Raw genomic sequence first — 10,583 nt, forward strand, 5'->3', positions numbered from 1 at the left:
ATTTGTGAAAACCTAGGCCAGGAGTAGGCAACCTTGGTTCTTCTATGACTGGTGGACTTCAACTCCCAGAATTCCTGAGCCAGCCACGCTGAGGGGAAAGGGTGAGGTTTCCAAGCTGAGCCATGCTGGCTCAGGAATTCTGGGAGTTGAAGTCCACCAGTCATAAAGTGGCCTAGACCTAGACCAGAGGTAGGTGACCTTGGCTCTTTTATGACTTGTGGACTTCAACTCCCAGAATTCCTGAGCCAGCCATGCTGAGGGGAAAGGGTGAGGTTTCCAAGCTGAGCCATGCTGGCTTAGGAATTCTGGGAGTTGAAGTCCACGAGTCATAAAGCGGCCTAGGCCTAGGCCAGAGGTAGGCAACCTTGACTCTTTTATGATTGGTGGACTTCAACTCCCAGAATACCTGAGCCAGCCACGCTGAGGGGAAAGGGTGAGGTTTCCAAGCTGAGCCATGCTGGCTCAGGAATTCTGGGAGTTGAAGTCCACGAGTCATAAAGCGGCCTAGGCCTAGGCCAGAGGTAGGCAACCTGGGCTCTTTTATGACTGGTGGACTTCAACTCCCAGAATTCCTGAGCCAGCCATGCTGAGGGGAAAGGGAGAGGCTCCCTGGCTCAGGAATTCTGGGAGTTGAAGTCCACGAGTCATAAAAGAGCCAAGCTGTTTCCAAGCTGAGCCATGCTGGCTCAGGAATTCTGGGAGTTGAAGTCCACGAGTCATAAAAGAGCCAAGGTTGCCTACCTCTGACCTAGGAAAATCACTGTTAGGATTTAGTGCGCCCCTCCCCGCCCATAGCATTAAAAGAGAGGACATCAGAGGACCGTTCCAAATCTCATTTAGCTTTCTCACGGTCCTGTCTTTCCTGTTTCCTGACTTGCTAGGAGAAGTGTGCTCAGTACTGGCCTTCGGATGCCTCCATCTCCTACGGAGACATCACCATAGAACTGAAGAAGGAGGAAGAGTGTGAGAGCTACACGGTCCGGGATCTGATGGTGACCAATAACAGGGTACGTTTCGAGAAACCCCATCTAGATCTGCAGGGACCCACCGTTCATAACAGGTTCCTGCTTTACACAGCCTTAATACACTTGGAATCCTGCATCCAGCCAGTTCTGATCACTACAATATAAAAAAAGATGTTGAGGCTCTGGAAAGAGTGCAGAGAAGAGCAACAAAGATGATCAGGGGACTGGAGGCTAAAACATACAAGGATCGGTTGCAGGAATTGGGGATGTCTAGTTTAATGAAGAGAAGGACGAGGGGGGACAGGATAGCAGTCTTCCAGTATCTCAGGGGCTGCCCCAAAGAAGAGGGAGTCAAGCTCTTCTCCAAAGTCCCTGAAGGCCTAGAAGCAAGGAGAAATTTCCTGACAGAATAATTAACCAGTGGAATGACTTGCCACCAGAACTTGTGGCTGCTCCAACACTGGAGGCTTTTAAGAAGAGATTCGACAACATTTGTCTAGAATGGTATAGGTTCTCCTGCTTGAGCAGGGGGTTGGACTAGAAGACCTCCAAGGTCCCTTCCAGTCTGTTATTCTGTAAAGGCTCGGAAGAGGAGGATAAAGGTTTACATGATAGCAGTCTTCCAATACTTGAGCGCCTGTCACAAAGAAGAGGGAGTCAAGCTGTTCTCCAAAGCGCCTGAAGGCAGGACAAGAAGTAACAGACGGAAACTAATCAAGGAGAGAAGCAACCTAGAACTAAGGAGAAATTTCCTGACAGTGAGAATAATTAACCAGTGGAACAATCTGCCTCCAGAAGTTGTGGGTCCTCCCATCACTGGAGGCTCATGGGAAGAGATTGGACAGCCACTTGTCTGAAATGGTCTGCTTGAGCAGGGGTTGGGCTAGAGCAGGGGTCTTCAAACTTAGCCCTTTTATGACTTGTGGACTTCAACTCCCAGAATTCCTCAGCCAGCGTGCCTGGCTGAGGAATTCTGGGAGTTGAAGTCCATTCCTCCTAAAGTCTATATCGGGGTCTTCAAACTTGGCCTTTTTATGACTTGTGGACTTCAACTCCAAGAATTCCTCAGCCAGCGTGCCTGGCTGAGGAATTCTGGGAGTTGAAGTCCACTCCTCTTAAAGTCTATATCGGGTCTTCAAACTTAGCCCTTTTATGACTTGTGGACTTCAATTCCCAGAATTCCTCAGCCAGCGTGCCTGGCTGAGGAATTCTGGAAGTTGAAGTCCACTCCTCCTAAAGTCTATATCAGGGGTCTTCAAACTTGGCCCTTTCATGACTTGTGGACTTCAACTCCCAGAATTCCTCAACTGTATGCTTGTCTGTACTGAGGCCTTCACTGCTCTCACCCTTACGATGTAGCGTGCACGCTGGCTGAGGAATTCTGGGAGTTGAAGTCCAGAAGTCATCAAAGGGCCCAAGTTTGAAGAGCCCTGGAGTAGAGGACCTCCAAGGTCCCTCCCAACTGTGTTATTCTGTCTTCTGTGAGGATCACCCTTGCTTCAGCGTGCCTCCGCTTTTCCCCGCAGGAAAACAAAAGCCGGCAAATTCGACAGTTCCACTTCCACGGATGGCCGGAGGTCGGGATCCCCAGCGACGGGAAAGGCATGATCAATATCATCGCAGCCGTGCAGAAGCAACAGCAGCAGTCTGGCAATCACCCCATCACTGTGCATTGCAGGTAACGCGAGGAGGGGGGGGTCCTGAGGGCACCCCCTGTGTGATGATAGACAGATGATGATCCATGGGGGCTTTGAACAGCAGCCTAGGCCGATTCCATTGATCCAAGGACATTTTCATCTCGTTGATTTGAATCCTGCCTTCACCATTTTTACAAAATGTCTCCTGCCTAACGCTCATTTCTCCTTCTCTTTGCCACAGTAAGAACCCTGTGAGGTGAGTTGGGCTGAAAGAGAGAGGGGCCTAGTCGGTTCCCCTGCCTAAGGCAGGCAGTACTAGAACTCACCGTCTCCTGGTGGCTGGGCCAAAGTCACTCAGCCAACTTTTTATGCCTAAGGCAGGACTAGAACTCACTACGCCTGGTGATTGGCCCAAAATCACCCAGTTGAGCTTTCATGCCTAAAACAGGACTAGAACTCACTATCTCCCAGTGATTGGCCCAAAGTCACCCAATTGGCTCTCATGCCTAAGGTGGGGCTAGAATTCACCATCTCCTGGTGATTGGCCCAAAGTCACCCAGTTAGCTTTCATATCTAAGGTAGGACTAGGGCTCACTATCTCCTGGTGACTAGCCCAAAGTCACCCAGTTGGCTTTCATGCCTAAGATGGAACTAGAACTCACTATCTCCTGGTGATTAGCCAAAGTCACCCAGTTAGCTTTCATGTCTAAGGCAGGACTAGAACTCACTGTCTCCTGGTGATTGGCCCAAAGTCACCCAGTTTAGCTTTCCTGCCTAAGGCAGGACTAGAACTCACTGTCTCCTGGTGATTGGCCCAAAGTCACCCAATTGGCTTTCATGCCTAAGGCAGGACTAGAACTCACCATCTCCTGGTGATTGGCCCAAAGCCACTCTTCTGGCTTTCATTCCTAAGATGGAACTAGAACTCACTATCACCTGGTGGTTGGCCCTCACCTAGCTGGCTTTCATGCCTAAGGCAGAATTAGAACTCATTGCTTCCTGTTAGTTGACCCAAAGTCACCCAGTTGGCTTTCACGCCTAAGGCAGGACTAGAATTCAGAGTTTCCCGGTTTCTAAGCCCAGCACCTTAACCACTACACCAAGCTACCCTCCTCTTTGAAATAATGTTGCTTCACGATCTCCATGCCGCTTACGTCCTGGAGTTGGTGATAGCTTCAGAACAGGGAGTTGACCCAGACCTTCCTCATCTCAACAGAAGCTCATACTCTCTACTACCCCTTGGAAGTCCAGGGAACCTTCCTTGCTCCTCCCACGGCCAATGAGTACAGTAGTGGCCAAAATTGTGGAAACCTTTTGGGAAAAGTGTATTTCTGAGGTTTGACGGCTAATAACACCCCTTTTTTTGGAGTAGTACCATAAAATTATATATTAATGGAAAGATAATTTAATCAAGAACGTAATGTAACCAATTTTGTTCAATTATCGCTGCTGTATTCTATGAAATGTTATAGCCAAAGAACAAGAAAAAGGAAGCCCAACTTGCTTAGGTGGATCGCAGGTAGCTTTCCTTCACCTGATTGTAGCCATTGAGTGTTTAGAGAGCCAATTGGGTGTCATCTTGTTTTGGCCATGAGCCAATCGGATCACAATAGGATCCAGTGGTCGATGTCACGTATTGAAGCGGAGAGGAGGACATTTGTTAGTGTGTTATGTGATCGCTGTCAAGTCGGTTGGTTTTGTGTGTGTGTGTGTGTGTGTGTGTGTGTTCTTTCCTTTAGTGCAGTGTTTCTCAACCTTGACCATTTTAAGGCATGTGGACTTCAACTCCCAGAATTCCACAGCCAGCATTGCTGGCTGTGGAATTCTGGGAGTTGAAGTCCACATGCCTTAAAATGGTCAAGGTTGAGAAACACTGCTTTAGTGAGCTTGCAAAACGTCACAAAATTAAAGTCCTGGTGCAAAGAGTTGACTGGTCGCCCAGAAAGCGATGTAAAATAGTATTGTTAAGTGAACAAGGCTACAGTTATAAAGAAATGAGAAGAAAAATGGGTGGAAACTTAAACCAAAGGCGGCCTTTCTCCTGTACACTTTTCCCAAAGGGTTTCCACAATTTTGGCCACTACTGTAGACCTTCCAAGCTCCGCTAAGTTGGGTCTCTGGAGAAGGAAGGGTTCCATCCATCTCCTCCTTCTTCACAGTGCTGGAGCTGGGCGGACGGGGACCTTTTGCGCCTTGGGGACCGTCCTGGAACGGGTCAAGGCGGAAGGAATCTTGGATGTCTTTCAGACCGTGAAGAGTTTGAGGTTACAGAGGCCGCACATGGTGCAAACACTGGTAAGCATCAGCCACAATGGGGAAATGACGGCTTAAGTCGCCAACTTAACAACGGTTTGTTTAGTGACCCAAGTTATAACAGCACAGGATAAAGGGCGGATTTTTCACACTTAACGACCGTCGCAGCATCCCTGCGGTCACGTGATCCAAATTCAAAACGCTCGGCAACTGGCTCGTATTTATGATGGTCGCAGTGTCCCCCCTCCCCCCCCGGGGTCACGTGATCCCTTTTTGCGGCCTGCCGACAAGCATCGAGGGAAGCCAGATTCGCTTGACGACGGCGTTACTAACTTAACAACTGCGGGGATTCACTTAACAACTGTGGCAAGCAAGGACATAAAATGGGGCAAATGTCACTTTATAACTGTCTCGCTTAGCAACGGAAATTTTGGGCTCAGTTGTCATAAGTTGAGGACTACCTGTAATGGGTGAGAAATATTGATCTGCATTGGGCCAACTCAGGGGTCTTCAAACTTGGCCCTTTGATGACTCGTGGACTTTAACTCCCAGAATTCCTCAGCCAGCGTGCCTGGCTGAGGAATTCTGGGAGTTGAAGTCCACGAGTCATCAAAGGGCTGAGTTTGAAGACCCCCCTGATGCAGACTTTAAAGAGGAGTGGACTTCAATTCCCAGAATTCCTCAGCCAGCGTGCCTGGCTGAGGAATTCTGAGAGTTAAATCCACAAATCATTAAAGGGTCAAGTTTGAAGATCCCTGATATAGACTTTAGGAGGAGTGGACTTCAACTCCCAGAATTCCTCATTGCTGGCTGAGGAATTCTGGGAGTTGAAGTCCACGAGTCATAAAAGGGCCAAGTTTGAAGACCCCTGGGCTAACTGGTCTTTCTTCATAAAGTTCTTTGAGGTGCAGGAAGTCCTGGACTTAACAACCATCCCCGAGCCATGTGGCTGTTAAGTGAATCACCATGTGGCCACACCCGATTTTACAACCTTTTTGCCCCAATTTGTTAAGCAAATCACTGGGTCCTTAAATGGATCCACTCCCCCCCCCCCGTTGACTTCACTCGTCAGAAGCCAGAAGGTTGCGAGAGAAACCCGCAACCATTGCGGTTATAATACATAACAATTGCCAAACCCCCAAATCACGACCCTTGACTGGGGATGCCGCGATAGTCATAAGTGCGAGGACCGTTCTTTTTTTTTGTCAGCATCGTCGTAACTTTGAATGGTCATAAAAAGGAACCGTCACAAGTCAAGAACAGCCTGCAAATTTTCCCATAAAGAATTGCCCAGTTTGGATCCCTGGAACTAGAAAAATGCTTTAAGGCAGTGGTCCCCAACCCTCGGTGTGTAGACCGGTACCGAGCTGCAGCACAATGGCATCCGGTCCGCACAAACAAGCAAAGAGCCCCATCCGCGGGATGCAGGCAGCACACAAAACCACGCCCCCTCCGGTCCGTGGGAAAACCTCCGGTCCCTGATGCCCAAAAGGTTGGGGACCTCTACTTTAAGGCACCCACTTAAGTAGATAACTCACTATGCATGAATTTCCACAAATACTTAGGAATTCTGGGCAATTCCCAGGTTTGTGCCGAAGGTCTTTGGGGGAAACCATGGTTTGTTCTGTCACTCACCAGCCGTTCTCCTCTGTCTAATTATCCCCTAGGAACAGTACGAATTCTGCTACAAGGTGGTCCAGGAATATATCGACGCGTTTTCAGATTACGCCAACTTCAAGTGACGCTGAACCCGCCCGGAAGAAAAAAACGTTGCCTTCTTTAATACTTTGTAATATTCTGTTTGTTAATATCCCTATTGCCACCCACCCCATCCCCAAATGTGTATATAATCTTCACTGTTCTTAGAAGGGTTGGTACCATAAGGTTGCTATCGGCTTGAGATTTTATATGTAGCAAAAGTGTTAGGGGAAAAAAAAAAAGATTGTAGGCACTTTTCTTTTCCAATGTTTTATTGGGGAATTAAATAGTGTGATATTTGGATTAATATTGTCGGAGAGGGAAAAAAAAAAACCACCCTCTCTTCTGGAGAGTTTATGCAGACTGTTCTTGGGGTTTGTTTTGTTTTGTTTTGTTTTGTAAATCTTTTTTTTTTTCTTCCTCTTTAGGGAGTAAAGCTTTTTAAAAACCAAATGAGATTTCTTATTCGCAGCAGTTTCTTTGAAAAGGAAAAAAAAAGTGGCACACCAATAAAGCTTTTTTTTTTCCCTCCGTTCCCCTAGGAAACCTCTTGGAGTTTATTATTTTACAGGGTTGGATTTTTTTTTTTTTTTGTAAAGAATATTTAGCAGAGCTTTTGGTAGACGTTTGCAGCCCCTTTTCCAAACCTCTTCACCACAACTAGTTAAAAGTGTGGCAACTTCCATGCTCTTTGGAATTCAGGCTGGATGCTTCTGACTGATGTTATAAGAATAATAGGGTTTGAAAGGGACCCTTGGAGGTCATCTAGTCCAACCCCCCGCTCAGGCAGGAAACCCTACACCATTTCAGGCAGGTGGCTGTCCAGTCTCTTCTTAAAAGCCTCCAAGTGCTGGAGCATTCACAACTTCTAGTGGCAAGCTGTTCCACTGGTTAATTGTCCTCACTGTTAGGAAGTTTCTTCTTTCTAGATTGGATTTCTCTTTTTTTTTTTATGAAACAACTATATTTGGAGAGTTAAGGATCCCAGCTGGATGGAGAAAGTGCTCCTTTTTTTTTTTTTTTTGGATTATCTACAAAGATCCCTCTGAATATTTAGGGCCTGGCACATCTGGATATATCATCTTAGTCCTTTCTCTTGACTGGCAAGTTTTCCAGCTTGATCTTCTGGATGTTGAAATGCTTCAATCTAAACCAACTTTTCCTTTCCAATTTGTGCGCTTTGTACACTGGCCTCGCTGCCTCTCACGGAATCACAACTGGGGTTTGTGTTGCTCGCTTCACTTCGTTTTTCAACTTGGAAGTGGGTCATGCAACCGTACCATTTCCACCCTTCCTGCAATTTTAGGCCGATGGATCCTGGTTGACTTCCATCTTCTCATCTTTCCCTGCTTAGGCATCGTGAGCGACAAAGGCAGAGAGGAAGCGCCCCCAAATTTTACAACTTCCTAAACTTCACCGAGTTTTGATTATTTCTTTTTTTTTCCCTCTCTTATATGTGGGCTTCACAGCTCCTTGGTTTCCAGAGACGTAGCTAAAATTCTTCCTAGAGTTTCTCAGCGAGAACCCTTAAAACCTTTTGTAAACTTTGCACATCTCAACCGCCATAAACTGGTCTTTTTCCACGTGGATGGTTCCAAATATCCTGGGAGTTCCCGCTCCCCAAAGTTCTGGAATCAGTTGGGAAAAAATTGCTTTGGACCTCTTCGCTTTCTTCTCTTAGACAGTCATGGCCAGCAGTCCCCCCCCCCACCTTACACAAGTGATTCATGCTGTAAAATTGGATTTTTTTTTCATTAAAAATTAAAAAGTAAACAGAGTCCTGCTGGGTTGGAAAAACAGAGAGGAGATGGAAGGAGAACACGGGAGGGTGGAGTTTTTTGGAAACAATTTTTCCCCCAACCCTTATCTTCTTCCTGTCTCTTCATCATCATCATCATCAAGTTGGAAGGGACCTTGGAGGTCATCTAGTCCAACCCCCTGCTCAGGCAGGAAACCCTATACCATTTCAGACAAATGGCTGTCCAGTCTCTTCTTAAAAACTTCCAGTGTTGGAGCATTCACAGCTTCTGGAGGCAGGTTGTTCCCCTGGTTAATTGTTCTCACTGTCAGGAAGTTTCTCCTTAGTTCCAGGTTGCTCCTCTCCTTGATGAGTTTCCATCCGTTGCTTCTTGTCCTGCCCTCAAGCGCTTTGGAGAATAGGTTGCTCCCCTCTTAATAGAATAACAGTTGGAAGGGACCTTGGAGGTCATCTAGTCCAACCCCCTGCTCAGGCAGGAAACCCTATACCGTTTCAGACAAATGGCTGTCTAGTCTCTTCTTAAAAACTCCCAGTTTGATATTTTGGGAGAATAGCTTTCAGGGCTTACAAGCTCATATTTTTTAAAAAAAGTTCCCTGGAAATGACACAACAAAAAAAGGGGGGGGAGTCAATTAAAAATGGCATCCTAGGAATATTCATAAAACAGCTAGTCAGACGCTGCAGCATCTTGACGGAAATGTGTCAAAAGAGGTGAGGTAGAGTCCTCAAAATAGAATCTCACCAAAAATCCATCAGCCCCCCCCCCAAATGTGATGAGATAGTTTGAAATGACTTTTCTGCCCCCCCCCCCAGTTCATCAGGAATATATACCTTTTTTTGAACACTGACAGCACAGAGGCCGACTACCACGTTTGAGGTCAACAATGGAATTTCCTCCAGTAGAGAATTTTTTTTCTCTTTTTTATGGGGGATGGAGAAGTGCTAAGACAGTCCTGTTCTTTGGAGGTTCCATATCTGGAGAGAGATATCTCTGGAGCTTCTCGGTCATCCCGGTCCTGGTTGTCCCAAAGATGCTTTTTTAAGGAAGCAACTGGACTTGGTTGTTTTTCTTTGGAGACGTTTCCCTTCTCATCCCAGAAGCTTCTTCCGCTCTGGCTGGATGGTGGGGAAATGGAAGGATTGATACTCCTTGCAGACCGTTGGTCGTTTGCATTCTTTTAGAGAGTCGTTGAGGCCACTTGGAGGTTTATCTCAGTCCTCACGGTCAACTGAGTGGTGCAAATGGGTGTGGGGCCTTCTTGAAACTGCTGAAAGGAAGGAGTTCCAAGGAGTTCAACACTTCCAAGAAGGTTCCACTCAGGTGACCCTGAGGACAAACGTAAACCTCCAAGTGGCCTCAACGACTCTCTAAAAGAAGGCAAATGATCAACCGTCTGCAAGGAGTATCAATCCTTCTTCCATTTCCCCCACCCTCCAGTCAGAACTGAAGAAGCGTCTGGGATGAGAAGGGAAAGGTCTTCAAAGGAAAAACAAGAAAATCCAGTTGCCTCCTGAAAAACCATCCTTAGGATACTCTGGGTAGAGAGAAATGGAGATGGTCTTGTCCTTCTCACCGGCTACCTTAAGATCGCTTCTCTACACGGCTAGCAAGGATCTTCTGGTGCTGAAGGAACCCGCAGCCCAGCCTCGTGTCTTCTCATGACCTATGTAGAGAGGATGAGTTAGGTCTTCCATCTATAATAATAAAGTTGGAAGGGACCTTGGAGGTCATCTAGTCCAACCCCCTGCTCAGGCAGGAAACCCTATACCGTTTCGGACAAATGGCTGTCCAGTCTCTTCTTAAAAAAACTTCCAGTGTTGGAGCATTCACCTCTTCTGGAGGCAGGTTGTTCCACTAGTTAATTGTTCTGACTGTCAGGAAGTTTCTCCTTAGTTCTAGGTTGCTTCTCTCCTTGATGAGTTTCCATCCATTGCTTCTTGTCCTGCCTTCAGACGCTTTGGAGAATAGCTTGACTCCCTCTTCTTTGGGGCAGCCCCTGAGATACTGGAACACTACTGAGAGATGAAACCAGAGATCAAAACACCAAGATCCTACCATTGCACGATAACAAAGTAGGAAGCAGAGATCTCAGCCTTACGTGAAAACCAAAATATCTTCATTTCTGGAGCTTAATAAATGTGATTTGTTCCTTCTCCACGTGAGTGGTGGTGCAGGACTTAACATTCCCTAATACATACCGGAGGTGATTCTTCCCATCACTCCAACCTGGAGTTTAAAATTCCCTTTTTTTCCTCCCGTTTTCCCTTTCT

General features: G+C 46.8%; 1 protein-coding gene across 4 annotated transcripts in view; it reads left to right on the forward strand.

Annotated features, from left to right (window-relative positions):
* PTPRA (protein tyrosine phosphatase receptor type A) overlaps nt 1-7,583 on the forward strand; it is a 114,384-nt gene extending 106,801 nt beyond the window's left edge. For all 4 annotated transcript variants that reach the window (XM_039368379.1, XM_039368378.1, XM_039368381.1 and 1 more), the window contains exons 21-24: nt 882-1,007; nt 2,492-2,643; nt 4,762-4,897; nt 6,523-7,583. In XM_039368379.1, the coding sequence (XP_039224313.1) occupies nt 882-1,007; nt 2,492-2,643; nt 4,762-4,897; nt 6,523-6,597 (489 nt within the window). In that variant the 3' untranslated portion in view covers nt 6,598-7,583. The remainder of the gene's footprint in view (nt 1-881; nt 1,008-2,491; nt 2,644-4,761; nt 4,898-6,522) is intronic.
* Nucleotides 7,584-10,583: the final 3,000 nt, after the last annotated feature.

Source organism: Crotalus tigris, unplaced genomic scaffold, assembly GCF_016545835.1.
Source record: "Crotalus tigris isolate CLP2741 ecotype Arizona unplaced genomic scaffold, ASM1654583v1 scf7180000020772.518028, whole genome shotgun sequence".
Classification (NCBI taxonomy): Eukaryota; Metazoa; Chordata; class Lepidosauria; order Squamata; family Viperidae; genus Crotalus; species Crotalus tigris.